This window comes from Perca fluviatilis, chromosome 11 (assembly GCF_010015445.1).
Source record: "Perca fluviatilis chromosome 11, GENO_Pfluv_1.0, whole genome shotgun sequence".
NCBI classification, from domain to species: Eukaryota; Metazoa; Chordata; class Actinopteri; order Perciformes; family Percidae; genus Perca; species Perca fluviatilis.
The window spans coordinates 26,046,505-26,063,287 of NC_053122.1; the positions used below are offsets into that span (position 1 = coordinate 26,046,505).

General features: G+C 43.3%; 2 protein-coding genes across 3 annotated transcripts; one reads left to right on the plus strand and one right to left on the minus strand.

The window, feature by feature from the left end:
• Window positions 1-2,284: 2,284 nt before the first annotated feature.
• On the plus strand, window positions 2,285-4,595 carry LOC120567655 (ras-related protein Rap-2b-like). Its single transcript, XM_039814613.1, has one exon. The coding sequence runs from the start codon at window positions 2,718-2,720 to the stop codon at window positions 3,264-3,266; it is 549 nt and encodes a 182-aa protein (XP_039670547.1). The 5' UTR covers window positions 2,285-2,717; the 3' UTR covers window positions 3,267-4,595.
• A 999-nt stretch (window positions 4,596-5,594) lies between these two features.
• Window positions 5,595-12,068, minus strand: LOC120567824 (complement C1q-like protein 2). 2 transcript variants are annotated; one of them, XM_039814882.1, is made up of 4 exons: window positions 11,746-12,068; window positions 11,499-11,621; window positions 11,156-11,389; window positions 5,595-5,688 (listed from the first exon to the last, which is right to left on the minus strand). In XM_039814882.1, exons 1-4 carry the CDS (start codon window positions 11,996-11,998, stop codon window positions 5,684-5,686), a joined length of 615 nt encoding a protein of 204 aa, XP_039670816.1. In that variant the 5' UTR covers window positions 11,999-12,068; the 3' UTR covers window positions 5,595-5,683. The 2 variants fall into 2 exon arrangements, with proteins under 2 accessions (XP_039670816.1, XP_039670815.1); XM_039814881.1 differs by lacking the exon at window positions 5,595-5,688 and having other exon boundaries at window positions 10,804-11,389.
• Between the last annotated feature and the right edge of the window lie 4,715 nt (window positions 12,069-16,783).

A 16,783-nucleotide genomic window follows, 5' to 3' on the forward strand; every position in this document is an offset into this window, starting at 1 on the left:
TGCTCAGGGCAATTTTCATGACATTGTGTGCTTTATCTGGGTCAGACGTGATAATAAAACAGGTGAAGGCCACACGAACTCACAACATGCCTACCATTGTATTGTATTCGAATATGTAACGTGTTGATGACATCAGAGGGCTTATTTCCCTCTTTTCCATCTTTTGGAGCGAGTGTATACGGTTCAGAAGGCATGGTTATCTTATTCATACAGTGACTTGTGTTTGCTGTAATCCAGATGTGAACAAAGGTCTCACCCCCAAAAATTAAAACACAGGGACCTGCTTTCAATCCCAAATTGATTGACAGGTTGTTGTTTTTTTTGTTTAGTTTTTTTAAATATGTTTATTGGTTTTCATTAAAAAATGGATCCACGAAATTTAGCACGCAACCATATTTCAAACAAACACACACATCCAAAAACACAACAACGTTGACTCAGGTACACACATAAAATACAATAAAAAATGAATGAATAAAGAAAGAAAACATACACAGCAAAGTACTCTCTCTTATGACCTTTTATTAAAAAAAAAAAACGTGACATAATGTCAGCGACAGTAGGGTCCAAATATTTAGATAAATTTATAAAATTGGTATGATTTGGAATGTATCACACATGTCAGGTATTCCAGAGATACTAAATCAAACAGAACTTTATGCCAGCTCTTAACAGTTGGCTGTTTATGACTAATCCAATGCAAAAATATATTCTTCATAGCTGCATATGTAAGAATACAGAAGAGTCTCTGGTTTTTTAACACTACATAATCTAGCAGGGAGACCAAGAATAAGAGACATTGACAGGTTTTCTAATGCAAGCAGTTACACAAAAGCTAAATCTTTATATTCTTTTATCTTCAGAAACATGCTACCTTTCCGGGCTAAACGTCTTAATATCGTTTCTACCATGGTGCCTGTTGGCAGGATATTATGTTGCTATGTGTCATAGAATAAAATATCTTTAATGTCATTGTATCAAGTACAATTTGATTAAGATTGCAACCTCTGAATTGACGCTATAAATAAATAACTACAGTAAAGATGATCTAATCAGATTATCACAACACATCAAGAACAATAAATGTGGTTCCTGCTATAGAGGAGAATCATATGATTAGATTTGGGGCGACATTTTGATGTTAATAAGGGGGAAAAAACTATATTATTTATCCTGTGATAGCTTGTAATAATAATCCAATAGTATAATGATGTATAATACTTACAATACAGTACCAGGGCCATGCCTGCATTATGAGTACTACTTTTGGTACTTTTACTTAGACATTTTAAATGCAGGCCGTTTACTTGTAATGTATTACTTGTATATTGCAGTATTGCTGCTTTTACCCATGTACAGGCAGCGGTGGACTTGAGAGTACATTTAATCAAGTACTATACTTCAGTACAGCTTTGATGTACTTGTACTTTATTTGAGTATTTTCATTTTATGCTACTTTATACTTCTAAACCACTACATTTTGGAAGCCAATATTGTACTTTCATGACAGCTTTCATTTCTAGATTCTTTGTATATTTAGATTATTATTACAAATTATAAATCATTACATTGTGATCATAGGTTTAACTACCCAGCAGTGTATATATATATATGTATATATATAATAAAAATATGCTTGTCCCTATGGGAATTTAACATAGGGGTGTACTTACTTATGCCCCCTGTATTTTAAGAAAGAACATTTATTTACGATACATTATTCATTCACAAAGAACGGGTGTCCTTAAAGGTTGGATTTTTCCTCATTTTTTAAATTAAGGTATTAAGATCAATTTCCAAAAGACGATTTTTTTATTCGTCTTTTTAGTCAACTTTAGCATGGGTTAATACACTTATGAGCACTACTGTAAAAGATGTGCGTACTTCCTCCTCCACTGGCCCATTGGGGGGGGGGTTAAGTAAGATGACATATGTAAAATGGCTAATGAATGACCTTATTAGCACACGCATGTGTATGTATAATCCTAATTACAGACAGCTGAAGAGCCTCTTGTTGAGAGCAATGCCATTGTGTACATGAGGGCAGAGGGCAGAGGTCGTACGGACTAGGCCACAGACATGCACAGCCTGCAGCAGGGGGGCGTCGGACTGGGGGGGAGGAAAAGGGGACTGAGTACCCAGGGCCCTCATGTGAGGAGGGCCCAAAAAGATGCTAGAATGAATAGCTGTGGATGAGGGTAGGGGCCCATAGAAAATGCCTTTCTACAAGGCCCAGAATTTTGTGCTACGCCCCTGGCCTGCAGTGTCTGTCTGGTCATCCCGTCATCCGATGAGAACATCTGATGGCTCTGGCCGAGGTTTGGTTTCGGGTGACGGCTCCTTTAAGAAAACGGAACTGAGCCTCGGCTTTTGACGCGCTGCTGAGGATGTGGGCAGGAAACGCCATGCAAGAGCGGAGGAGCGATCACGCTTCCCAGCCCCGTTGCACAATACAGTGCGATCAAAATGTGCTTTAATTCGCCACGCTAATGTCCAGGAGCGGCCATTCTCCTCGGATCTGCGCTCCGCGGCCGTCACAGAGCAGGCGAGGAGGATTTGACTCCTATCCGAGCGAGAGGGCAGCCTATCCAGCCTGCTCGCTTTGAAAACATCGGGGCTGGTCAGCGGGTGGGAGAGAGACAGAGAGAGAGAGACAGAGAGAGAGAGAGAGCGCAGGCAGGCTTCGTCGCGGAAAAAAAAAAAAGGAGGTGTCTGCCATGAGGGAGTACAAAGTGGTTGTTTTGGGCTCGGGTGGAGTCGGGAAATCGGCGCTGACGGTCCAGTTCGTGACGGGCTCCTTCATCGAGAAGTACGACCCCACGATAGAGGATTTCTACCGGAAGGAGATCGAGGTGGACTCGTCCCCGTCGGTGCTGGAGATCCTGGACACGGCGGGGACCGAGCAGTTCGCCTCCATGCGAGACCTGTACATCAAGAACGGCCAGGGCTTTATTTTGGTTTACAGCCTGGTGAACCAGCAGAGCTTCCAGGACATCAAGCCGATGAGAGACCAGATCATCCGGGTGAAGAGATACGAGAGGGTGCCCATGATCCTGGTGGGAAACAAGGTGGACCTGGAGGGGGAGAGAGAGGTGTCTTCCGGGGAAGGCAAGGCGCTGGCCCAGGAGTGGAACTGCCCGTTTATGGAAACTTCAGCCAAAAATAAAGGATCAGTCGACGAACTGTTTGCGGAAATAGTCAGACAGATGAACTATTCAACTGTTCCCAGTGGTGGCGACCAGTGCTGCTCATGTGTCCTGCTCTAAAAAACAACAACAACTAACCTACAGAAAACAGTGCATCCGGGCTGAATTGGAGCTTCTAAGTTGTCCTGCAGGCTTTTTGCGAAGCTATTCTCTCTCCTCACACTGTTGTCTTATTGTTGCACACAAATCAACGACGACAATAATCCATTGTGTATTATAGCCTGGAAAAGTGTTTACATGACAAAGTACTTGAATGTTTTGGGATTTTTTTTTTTTTTTAATATAGCTTTGTATATGACACTTCTCTGGAAATGTGCCTCAGTGGGAATGTCTTATTGTGAAACCTAAGAGACACCTGTTTTCTGGTTATTGTTTTTTTTTTGTGGTTTTATTTGTTGAGTTGTACTGTTACATCTTCTAGGCCGGGTCCATCTGTTTTAGGGTTGGTGGGGTTATGCTAAATCCAGGCAGAGCTGGGATTGGTCACTTGTAAGGTCTTTTTTTGGGTGAGACCACGGGGCCTGAAAGCGCTTAAATCCGCTCCTAAACGTATCAGTCACCACTCTAGCCTTGCACAGGTTACTCACACCAGATCTCCACAATTTATTTCCCCAAAAGGTCAAGTGTGATCCAAGAGGCGCAGACCCCCCCACCCACTAAGATACTGTATTTGAAGCCGTGGACTGTGGTGGAGTTGTGTTACGACTAAATGTTTTTGTTTTTATCCCCCCCCCCCTCTCCGGTCTGGTGAAAGTGGATTTATCATGGAACTTGCACTTAGCTGACGGTGTCCCTCCTCAGTGTGCACAAACAAGGACCTTAGTGCATTGCTGTCGCTGCATGGGGAACGCCACAACCCCATGTCAAGTGCCTTCCTAAGAAAACTCCTGTGACTGTGCCAACTGATGAGCCCTACTTCCTCTGCAGTGCGTCTTGATGGCAATCAGAACTTTTTTTAGCAGTTTTCAGTAAACAATCTAGTTTAATTTGGTGTTGAAGTGAGGAGAGCCTCTAACCTATCTTGCTGTCAGGAAGCCGAGCTTGTATCAGACCTGTTTTTTCAGGGTCCGACTCAAGCCGTTTCTCGAGGTACTAGTCCAACAAGAACAACAGTAACTTTAGCCTACTAGGATTGTGGTTCAGTGAATGGCAAGCCATGTGTGTCTGTATTATCTAGATTTTTTTTTTCTTTTCTAAAAAAAAAAAAAAAAAAAAAAGAAAATTTTGACTTACCGTAATTGTAATTCTCTCTTTGGACAAACTCTTCTGCCATCCACCTGTCAGTTTGAAAGACTTAATACTTAATACAAAACGCATTTTACGTAACGCTGTGTGCTGTGCTTGTCTCTGCTGATAACATAAAGTGTCTACATTTTTGGGGTACTTTGATTGTGATTGTCCCTGTAAACAATTTTTTTTTAAAGTTCATGAAGTGATTAGTCAACAAAAAAAAAATGAACTGACCTTTCTGTAGTTAAATGAAGGAACAACAAAAACATTTCTCTTAATGTGACAATTTGCTGCTTTTCTTAGTTTTATTTTTGGCGTATTTTGCGCACAAAAAAGTCATTTAAACGACTTGTCACGTCACCATGGGCTCATGGCACTTGTGATGCATACTTTCCAATGCTTTTGGGCATCTTATACACAAATCAATTAATTAAACAACAAAACATAGACTAATTGATAGAGAGAAAATCAGATATCACGATATTCTTGACCAAATACCTCAATATTGATATTGCGGCGATATTCTAGGGTAGGCAATTGGTGCTTTAACAAAATATCTTCACACTTAGATTTTAGATAAATAATCATCAGTAATGTGGACATACTGTCTAAGTGGGGAAAATGCAAATAATAGAACAGTCTGGTAAGTTCTGAAAAGTACATCACTTTACTGTAATGCAGCCTTTAAAACCAGTAAAAGACAACACTTATGTCATATCACGATATTACGATATCCAAAATCTAAGACGATATCTAGTCTCATATCATGATATCGATATATTGCCCAGCCCTACTAATCCACAATCAACATAATTAGTTGCAGCCCTTCCACTGTGTCTGACAACCTGGGGCTTTCTTTTTTTAGATATCATAGATGCAGCGCTAGATGCTATGTTTGACACTTGTGTACAACAAAAACGAAAAAAGAGTTGCAGGTTTTAAATGTTTTCTGTTCGTATAAGGATAGCCCTAAACACCCTGGTCTGTAGTGTTAAGTAAGTAACGATGGCCCACGTGAATAAAAAAACATCTCCGTCCAGTTGTTTGGGTAATGGGTAGGGTTTCCAGTAAGTGTGTTTTGCTGGGGAGAGATGTTTCCCCTCTTCCCGCCGCATGTTTTCTAGGCTGTGGAGCGGAGGACAGAGAGGGCTTTTTGTGTCTGCAGCCAAGTTGAATCAGCCATACATTCTGTAGGCCGGTATTTGGTAAGCCGTTCCTCAGACCAGCCAATGAGCTGTTGCCTCAAGTTACCCTACAACCACAGAGATGTAAAGTCAGATTACCAAATTCAATCTAAGGACTATTCAGGTCCTATGTGAAGAAAGGGTTGCTTCAATGAGTCTAGCAATGCTAACTTTGTTTTCCTAATGACCATCTGCAGTAGCTGCAACTGTCAGTGCATGCAGCTACAGCTCCAGAGCACTTTCATTAGAGATGACTGGAATTTACTATAACTAGAACTATCGCCAACTCCTATCTATTACTGCAAATTACGTGCCATCGTAATGATTATTACTGAATGAAGAGATGGGCTTCCTTTCTTTCTTTTAGTGAAACATAGGAATTACCTTTTAAAGACCTCATATTATGCTCATTTTCAGCATCATAATTGTATTTTGAGGTTGTACCAGAATAGGTTTACATGGTTTAATTTTCAAAAAACACCATATTTTTGTCGTACTGTCATTGCTGCAGCTCCTCTTTTTTTCCCCCGCACTCCTATCTTTGTTGGGAGTCGCACATGCACAGGACCTGTGTAAGGACTACTAGCCAGTCAGAAGTAGAGTAGGGCGGGCCCTGACAAGCATGCTAGTGTGATCCAATACAAACCCGCTTCAGCCAGTATCCGTGGCTTCGGCTCGTGTTCGAACCCGAGTCTGATCCACAGGCAGAACAACCCGAACCAGCTTCGCAACCTAGACTGGAGCAAGACGTTTCCGAGTGGTAAGTTATTTAAATGTTAACAAAATTAGTCTTTCATACGTAACGTTTTCATTCTGCACTGTCTCCTGGACATGGCGATACAACTACCTGAACTCTTCGGGCCTCCGCTCTAGCTTGGTTTGAGGGCGTGCCACGCTAGCAGCTAGGCGAGCACTAAAACGTGTGTTACAAAGTGACGCAGAATGACGCGCGTTTGTCACGCAAGTAAAGGCTGGACTACAATAGAGCTGTTTGGAGCAGTTTGTGAACAGTGTTTTCAGTTGGAGATGGTAAGTGACTTTGGGCTTTTTCACTTTGTAAACCTATAACATGTACACAAAAAGATATATAACACAATAAAGGAAAGGGAAAAAGCCAAAAAGCATAATATGAGCACTTTAAAATGAATGAAACTTCTCATGCACACATATCAGCAGAAGTGTGCACACACAGCAGGAAATGAACCTGGCTGTAGATTAACATCACATGTCAAGCTCAAACTAACTTTGCAGACATTTGCATTTCATAAAAAGCAACGGGCTGTAGATCACTTCCATTTTTTCAGGTTCAAAAGGCAACACACAGCAAAAAAGAAGCTGTCAGATAAATGTGTCAAACTAAATTATCTAGTTGCTTAGCTACTGATTTTTTTTTTTATCCTAGCAATGGGTTAAAGGTGTTCACTTTGCTTCACAGATGTAAAATACTAGGTAACTCACTGACTAGAATGAGCAAAGCAGGACTACTGTCACTGCCTATCATAGTGAATTTTCTCAAGTACTGTACATGTGTACTATTTTGAGGTAGTTGTACTTTACTTGTGTGTTTATATTTTATACTTCTACACCATTACATTTCAGAGGGAAATATACCCCTGGCTGTACTTACTAGGTACTTTTCAAACTAAGACTTTTATTAGTTATATTGTGTGCAATATAGTTTTATTTCAAGCACTGCTTGGAGGGGCACTCGTAATTTTGTTGTATTCATGGTAACATAATGACAAAAAAGGCTCCTTATCTTATGTAAAAAAAAAAAAACATGAGCTTATCAAATACAATGCATTGGTAAATAATAAACCTTTTGACTTGTGACCCCTTGCAAAAAAGGCAGTGTTTAGTAAGCGCCGCTTGTCAAGTTTCAGATATATCCTTGACGTTACATTTCCGGGATTGCTCCGTTGCCGTCAGAAAATCCGCTGGATTTCACTCATTTAGGCCGGATGCCTTGGGTTTCCTTTGTGTTGGCATTTTAAACTCCGGTGGATTTATGAGGACTATGGTTAACCTTTTCTCAGATCTCTGCAGGGTAAATCCAGACAGCTAGCTAGACTATCTGTCCAATCTGAGTTTCCTGTTGCACGACTAAAACAACTTTTGAACGTACACATGTTCCACCAAAACAAGTTCCTTCCAGAGGCTATTTTGCAGCGACTTTTCTCCGGTGCTTAGCACCGCCCAAGACGATTGTGATTGGTTTAAAGAAATGCCAATAAATCAGAGCACGTTTTCCTCCCATCCCCGAATGCTATGTGGAGTAGCCAGACCCTCCTACAGCGTGCTTTGGAGGAGGGTCTGGCAAAGTGAGACTAAGTTTCAGATGAATATGGGTTGTTTGCAGCCAAAGAGAGATTTCCCGTTTAAACATAATTTTTAAGGCTTAAAATGTTTTTAAAAAAAAATCTCTGTTTTGTGCAAATGTGCAAAACATGAATACAAATATACACAGATTTGTGCTGTGAACCAAACTACGTAACTCGTATATAATTATTACAACTAACTCCACCTTAACCAGCTACTACCATAAAATGCTACTTATACGCTGATCAGTAAAAACAATTTAATGTAACACTTTTTTTATACATACACCAGAACGAGATTCTGCCCAAGTACTGCGGAATTTAAAAAGAAAACACTTAGATGCAAATTCTGCAATGGTAAAATGCTGCTTCTCCTATGGTTGTTGGAAAATGTAGTTTTAGGCGTTTTCTGGCGTTACCTATATAACTTTATTCAAATTATATAATTATACACATATAATATTACAGATGCAGTTTTACAACTGCTGCTACGCCTTTGGAGCTGGAGATTTGCCTACAATCTGACACCATCCTCTGCTTACTGCATTATTACACAAACCCTAATGTCCATCCTGAATTTCACAATCTGCCTGGCAGATTAGAAAAATATGTGTAATACATGTAAACTGAAAGTTTCAGTTTATCTCCTGCAACATTTATCCTGTTTAGTCTAAAGCCTTTATTGCCTGTAACAGAGCCGGCCCGACCCATAAGCGAACTAAGCGGCTGCTTAGGGCCCAGTGGCTACCAGAGGGCCCCCAAGAGCGCTTGAAATGTCCCACAATAGAGCTCATAACAGAGCCGGTCTATTTAAAGATAGTGTTGCTGCTAATAGGTCTTACATTAGTCTTTTAATGCGTATTTGTACATGAATATATGAGTATATGAGTGCTTAAACTATTTACAATACACAAGTTGGTTAAGTGCCAAGTGCAGTGGCAACATGTTACAATGTGGAGAGTCCCCAAACCAAATCCTGCTTAGGGCCCCCAAAAGTCTAGACCCGGCCCTGGCCTGTAACCTGTGCTTCATTAACATTTCATTGCATGTAAGTCTTTTACAGCTTACTGATAAGTTGGTTTTTTTTTATTGCATGGAGGAAAGGAAGGGTGGAGGAAAGAGTGCTTCCTGTGCTGCGGTAACTTCACCTCCGATCTATGAAATGTTGAAACAGACATTCAGTTCCTCTTATGCATTTAGAAATAAATGGTTTGCATCGTCACAGGCTGTCCTCCCTCGGGCGCCCATGACACCAGACCTGACCCCAGTCCTGTAATGCTCCGAGAAGTATGTCCTTTGATCTTACACTGATAGAAAATAAAGGACAGGGACACGGTGGGAAAAGGATGAATAGGTTTCACTTGTGTGGCTGTGGTGCATGCAATGGTTCCATGTGATTTGATTTGAGCAAAGAAGCCAGCAGGATCTTATGACACTGATTTACCGTAGTTGCAACAGCTGGATATTTATGAGCTTTTTGGATGCGAAGCCCGTCGTCTTTTCCTTCAAAACACTGCCACCTTTCCAATCACTGCAGACACTTCTTCCTAAAACCCTTTCTCTCATGGAGACTATTAAAGAGCTTTCATGCCTTTATTATTGTTAAACCACATGAACCACATGAACTCAAACCAATGTGACAGCTGACAACACACACACTCAGTCTGACCCCAGCAGCAAGTGAGTGAGAAAATGTGGAAGTAAGAAGACAGTCTTATTTCATAACACGTCCTGTATGTAAAGCTTGACTTGGGTTTTGCAGTAATAGAGTCAATAACTGCAGAGGGGACAGTAAGTAAGAAGCTGTACAGAGACAAAAAGCTTGCTACTTCACAGAGTTAAAGTTGACATATAGGCCTACAGCCGTTTTCATGGTTAGCTTACTATGAGACCATTATCACTTCTCATAATTTATATTCACTTTCTGAGAGTTAGATGTCACTCTCAAATCTGTCCGGTAAATATCAGGCTATAGCCAGCATCCGGTTAGCTTAGCTTAGCACAAAAACTGGAAACAGGGGAAACAGCTAGCCTGGGTCTGTGCCTACCAGCACTTATAACAACTCACTAATCAACATGTAACTCCTTTGTTTCATTTATATTTAAAAAGAATTTAAAAATGACAAGTTGTGGTTTTACAAGGAGTTAAGTGCTTTAACTATTTCTCGTATTTGTATTATTTCAGGTTTTTGGATTTGGACAGAGCCAAGTTAACTGTGTTTCTCTGTTTCCAATCTTTAAAGGAACACGCTGACTTATTGGGAATTTAGCTTATTCACCGTAACCCCCAGAGTAAGACAAGTCGATACATACCCTTCTCATCTCCGTGCGGGCTGTAAAGCTGTCTGACGGCTCCAGCGGCATCAGCCCATCACAGAACAGGCAGGTGAATGGTTCCAGTAATCCTACTGCTCCGAATAAGTGACAAAATAACGCCAACATGTTCCTATTTACATGTTGTGATTTGTAGAGTCACAGCGTGTACAAAAAACAACGTAACATGAGACACAGCCATCTTCTAACCGTAAACAAACCGGGAACTATATTCTCAGACGGAAGAATATAGTACTTGGGCGGAGTGATATGCTCGCAGCAAGCCTGTCTGAGAATATAGTTCCTGGTTTGTTTACGGATAAAAGATGGCTGTGTCTCATGTTATGTTGTTTTTTGTACACGCTCATGACTCTAAAATCACAACATGTAAACAAACATGTTGGCGTTATTTGTCACTTTGTCTAATTCGAGCAGTAGGCTAGTTGGAACCAGTTACCTGCAGGATCTGTGCTGAGCTAAGCTAATGCTGGAGCCGTCAGATAGCGTTACAGCACGCACGGAAATGAGAAGGGTATGTATCGACTTAAGCTAAATTCCCAATAAGTCGGCGTGTTCCTTTAAGCTAAGCTATGCAGACCTAGAACCAGAGCTTTTTTTTATTTTAAGCAAACTATAGTTCACAGTAAATAAACGTATGGCTGCTAAAGGTATGGAAGTACAGAACTGACAGTATGAAAAAAAATATAATTAGATTTTCAGTGTACTCCGAAGTACAGTTTCAAAATAGGTTAAGTGAACTTTGAAGTGAAAGTGCAAACCAGGGTGTTGCATTTGAATTACAGTTATGTCGTGATTTTAGCTTACATAAAAAAAGAGAAGGAAATGGCAGTTTGCACTTACAGAGGGAATAACAAATGACCAATGAAGGTGCTGTGGTTATTACCATTATCAACAATCCAGGTGTTTGACCGCAGTCTCATGTACACCTGGTCTCCCACTTCAAGCTGTAGAGTCATGCCATTGGTTGCGGTCTCATGGCGGTTTCCAGCTGGATGGTTGTACACAGTAACCATCTGCACTCCATTCTTCATCAGGCGCAGCCCCATTGGTTTAGATGATAAATTATGGCCAGAGAAGCTGAAGTAATAGATTCCTTTGACTGGAGCAGTGAAAATACCTGGGGATGATCAACAGAAAGAAACATCTGTCTCTCCATTTCATCTAGAGTCAGGGACAGTATGAATTTAACAAATGAATCTATATAACCATCATTATAGTAAGTTTACCTGTCGCAGGGTTGTATGAGCCTGTGTTTGAATACACATTCTTGTAGGTCAGTGTGATCTCAACATTATAAGGTCCAACACCTCCACCGGGGCCGAGAGATGCTCCAAATGCCACACTGTTACCTTTTTTAAGAGTTATTGTAATGTGAATTTTGTTTAAAGACAACTAAACTGGAAAACAATGAAAATGGTATACACACACAAAGACAGAATAAAAATCTATATCTTAGTTACTGTATGTTCTTACCTCGGACCTCTCTCTTCAGATCCTCTAATTGTTTTTCAGTGTTCTTCAGTTTGGCCTCCAGGTCTCTTAAGATGTCAAAAAGGTGCCAATGGTTTATCTGGCTCCCTGTTATGTCACCAGCACAGGGACATGTTCGCTCGACGTTGGGAATCTCTATGCTGGAGCCCTGTTCTGCTTGGTCATCCAGCTGCTGCACCTCAGCCACACTAAGGTAGAAGAGGGATAAAGTCAACACAGCCACGGAGGTCTTCATCTTTTTACTTACTTCTGTTTGTCTTGATCAGCTCTCCCCACTATGCTTTATATACCACACGAAGAAGGAAATAGCCTTGAATTTACCAGAGACCCAAAAGCTGTTATCTTCCACCCTGATGGGTAAACAAACAAACTCATGACAAGAATATGATATTTGGCCAAAGGTGGCTTTGGTTATTGTTTTATCGTTCTTGGTCAACAAGACTCGTATTTACAATCCTTTTTTTTTTCTTCACTAAAAAGATAAGGCTGGCCTGATATTTCTATATTTTTGTTATTGTCAGCAATTTCAATGAAGTGACTTACATCAGTTAATTAATAAACAATGAATCATACTGACAAGTATTGTCTTTGCAGCCAAAGCCTTAATTGAATGTATTCCTAATACAGGCATTGCAGTTTATTTTTATTCAATCACACACACACACACACACACACAAATATATCTAAAGCAAAAAAATTAACTGTCACGTCCAGTTCCACTCTTATTGTGTTTTCTGTTTGTTTCTTGGACTTCCTGTTTTATTTTGACATTTACTGTTTTGTCTTCATTCCCTTCACTTGTCTTCCTGCCTTTGTTTGTTTCCCGCCGTTTGTGATTACCTGTCCCCACCCTAATGTGATTCACCTGTGTGTAGTTGATTTCCCATCCCCCGTGTATATATATATATATACCCCCTTGTTTCACTTATTCCCTGCCAGATTGTTATTACTCCTTGTGTGTCTCACTCTCCAGTGTTTCCAGATCTTTTGTTTGTATTTTCGACCACGTCTTCAGCCTATTGAATTTGTACCGTTGCCTGGATTGCTTATTTACTAATAAACAGACTTACCTGCTACTCTGAGTTGAGTCGAGCATTTGAGTCTGACATTGTACCCGTGACAGTACAATCTGGCCAAGAAGGACTCAGCCGACTCTGGTATGTATCCAACGAAGACCGCTTCGGATGAACTTTGTGATCTTGTTTGAGACTTGGTGGAGCTGAAGTCCAGGTGGAGGGAGGCTAGCAGTGAGTACCTGAAGGAAGCCATTCTGTCATTAGCCTGTGAGAAAGTTTTGAAGAAACCGTGGTTAACATATTCTGTTCCTCCCTGGGCAATAAGTTTCATTTCCACTCTCACTCCTCCAACTGCTAATGGACTGAATTCATGTAAGCCAGTTAGCTCTACAATGCTAATCTTCAGCTCCCCGGACCATCTCCGTGCCAGCAAGCACCCACCAGCCTGCCTATTGCTAGGCCTGCTAGCATGTTGGCTACCGGTGCTTTTTTTCATCAACCAGCTTGCTCCTGTTTCTACATCTCCTAGTCGTGTCACTCTTCAGCCAGAAGGAGAGCCAGAAACTTTTGTGACCTTATTTCATTATGCTGCCATGTGTGTGTTAGAAGGACTGAGGAGGCCAAAGCAGTCAGCCTTCTAGCTGGAGGGGAAAGGTCCAGCACAGTTACTAAGGGCGCTGACACACCAGGCCGATTATCGGCCGTGGGACAGTTTGGCGAGGTCAGTGACTCAAATCTGTTCGGTGTGTCCCGTTCCGTCGTCCGTCTGAGGGGCTGTCGGCGTTCATTTTGGCCGACCTGACATGTTCGGTCGGGACTCACCCGGAAATGGCGAGCGGAGTGAGGTGACTAGAGTCTCTCAAAATCTGACAAAAATCTTTTAAACTGACCTTTGTTGAGCTGAAATGAAGACAGATTCAGCAACTGCATGGCCTATTTCTCGCTTAAAATGTTTTCAGAAACATGTTTCAGTGAACTATTTTAGTACAACATGAGATCGTATTCTGAAAGGCCGCCATGACAGTCTGGCTTTAAATTTCCGGAGAAAACAAACCCATGTGACGCGTTCGTCCAATCAGCTGCCGGTTTTCATTTCTTGGGCAACATTACAGATTAGCGCCGCCTGCTGTTATAGAGATGTATTACGTCTCGTCTCCTCTCGTCTTTTTGGTCTGTTCTGTGGCAGTTTTTTGGACCTCGAGGATGCGACTGATCATATCGACGGGGTTTTCTGTCAACGGTCGGCCGTCGGCTATATGTGTCTACACCTTAACAGCTCCCCTGAACTTCTGTCTGCTCTACTGCTACCTGTTCTGCAGGCAACCCGTACAATAAGCAATCTTTTGTAGGGAGCCTCCTGGATATTTTCCCTGGAACTCGTGGAGGCCATATACGGAGTAAGGGTCAACATGGCTTCCAATGCCATGTCCAGCGTCAACCTCTCTCCAGTCCTGAGTCTTCACTTTCCATCCCATGATTTCCAGCGAGCCCGTGGTGTACAGCAGCCCCGAGTCCACAATGTGCAGGCTTCCAGAACCTCAGCGGACCCGTCTGGCAATATTTCCTGGGAACCGTGGAGGCCACAAGAGAGGACATTGGCGAGATGGGTCCCAACGACATTCCACGCTTCAACCTCTCTTCAGCCCAGAGCCCGTGCTGTGCAGTGGACCAGAGCCCGTGCTGTGCAGTGGACCTGAGCCCGTGCTGTGCAGTGGACCCGAGCCCGTACTGTCCAGTGGACCTGAGTATGTGATGTCCAGTGGCATAGAGCCTGTGCTGTCCAGCTTCCCAGAGTCCAAGCTGACGTGCCGCTTTCCAGAACCTCCGCTGACGTGTAGCTTTCCAGAGCTTCCGCTGACGTGCAGCTTTCCAGAACCTCCGCTGCCATCCAGCCGTCCAGGGTCTACATCGACTGACCTCCCAGAGTCTACGTCGACTGACCGTTCTCCCAGAGTCTGCGCTGACCAGTCTTCTAGAGCCTCAGCTGACCAGTCTCCCAGTGCCTTTGTTGACCGCAGCCTCAGCGACGGTGCCGTTGCCCGACACCTCAGCGACTGTGCCATTGCCCGACACCTCAGAGACTTTGCCATTGTTCAGCGCTCCAGAGACTTTGCCGGTCTCTGGAGTGCCAGAGACTACGTTGACTGTTCTTCCAGAGTCTGCATCGCTGACTGTTCTCTGAGTCTGCGTCGACCGTTCTCCCAGAGTCTGCGCTGACAGTCTTCTAGAGCCTCAGCTGACCAGTCTCCCAGTGCCTTCGTTGACCGCAGCCCCAGAGACTGTGCCGTTGCCCAACATCTCAGAGACGGTGCCACTGCCCGACACCTCAGAGACGGTGTCGTTGCCTGGCACTTCAGAGACTTTGCCGGTCTCTGGAGTCCCAGAGACTTTTTTGTGGTTAGGTACCCCTGAGACTGTACCTTGTTTGGTGCCACAGAGATTCCTGCTCCCCGTGTTTTGTCGGTGGTCCGGCCGACTTCTGATCCTGTTTTCTTGTTTCCTCTGACTGTTCCAGTTACCCTGTCGGCTGATTTGCCGACTCCTGATCCTGTTGCCTGTCACGGTTCCAGTTGCCCTGTCGACAGACTGGCCTACTCCTGATCTTGTGGGCGGACCCTAGCCCAGCTGTCTCCAACCCAGCTGACTCGTCGCCTCTCTCCAGCCCAGCTGACTTGTCGCATGGCTCCAGCCCAGCTGCCCCTTCACCTCCTCCACCTGCCTGGCTTCCAGAGGGATATTGCCTTTGCTGCCGGCCTCTAGAGGGTTATTGCCTTTCCCGTCGGCCTCCAGAGGGATATCGCCAATGGCCTCCAGAGGGCTTCTGCCTTCGTGCTTGGCCTCCAGAGGGATTCTGCCTTCGTGCTTGGCCTCCAGAGGGATTCTGACTTCGCCGCCGGCCTCCAGAGGGGTTTTGCCTTTGTCGATGGTCGCCTGAGAGTCTTCAACGTCCTGTTTGGTCGCCAGAGGCAGTCTGCCTTCGTGCTGGGCCAGCTGAGGGGTATCTCCTTCATCGCCGACTGCCTCCAGAGGGTTTTCGTCTTCGCAGACCTGTCTGTCCTCCCGAGGGACTCAGCCTTCGCGGTCCTGATCGGTCTCCTGAGGGGATCCGCCTTTGCCAACCTGTTCCGCCACCAGAGGGGTTTCACCTTCGCTGCCGTCCGCCTGAGAATCCTCGTCGTCCTGTTCGGCTGTCTGAGGGTTTCCACATTCACTGTGGTTCACAGTCCTGGACCCCGGGCTTAGCTGACCGCAGACTTTCTGTCCCCAAGCTCCGCTGTCCAGAGTTCCCTGCTGCCCACCTTCTTCAGTTCCCTAGCCCTGTTGTCCTTTTGTCCTTCCTGCGCCCTTCTTGAGCTTTTGTTTGTATTTTTTTACTTTTGAGTCGAGCATTTGAGTCCGATATTGTACCCGTGACATTAACAGGTTTAATCTACTTTGGTTAATTTGTGCTTAAAGAGAAATGTAAAAATGAAAAATTGTACTTGTACTATTTAAGGTTGTTGGACTTTGGACAGAACCACACTGTTTCCCCTTTTTCCAGTCTTAAACCAAACTAATCACTTCTGGCTCTAGATCTGTACTTACTGTTTCTTTTGATTGCTAAACGACAGTGGGCACAACTGAAGCCACATGTGCAAAACTCTAACTACAGTCTGCACTACCAACAGTCACCTTAACTAAACAGTTCACATCACCTGCAAAACTCATTCACAGCAACACAACTCTTAACACATGTCTCAAAACAGGCTCAGTGCAGCCAAACACTCAGAACAGTAATCACTGAAATAACACACACTGTCACTCAGAACACCAGTACAGAAATTACAAACTTTTCAACTTTACAGTATGAACAATTTACAGTTGTTTTCAATTGCTAGACGACAGTGGGCACAACTGGAGTCACATGTGCAAAACTCAAACTACAGTCTGCACAGCAGCAGTTCATGTGGACCAAACTCTAGTTCGTTTTTCATTGCTTGAACACAGTTTTCAAAACTCTACAC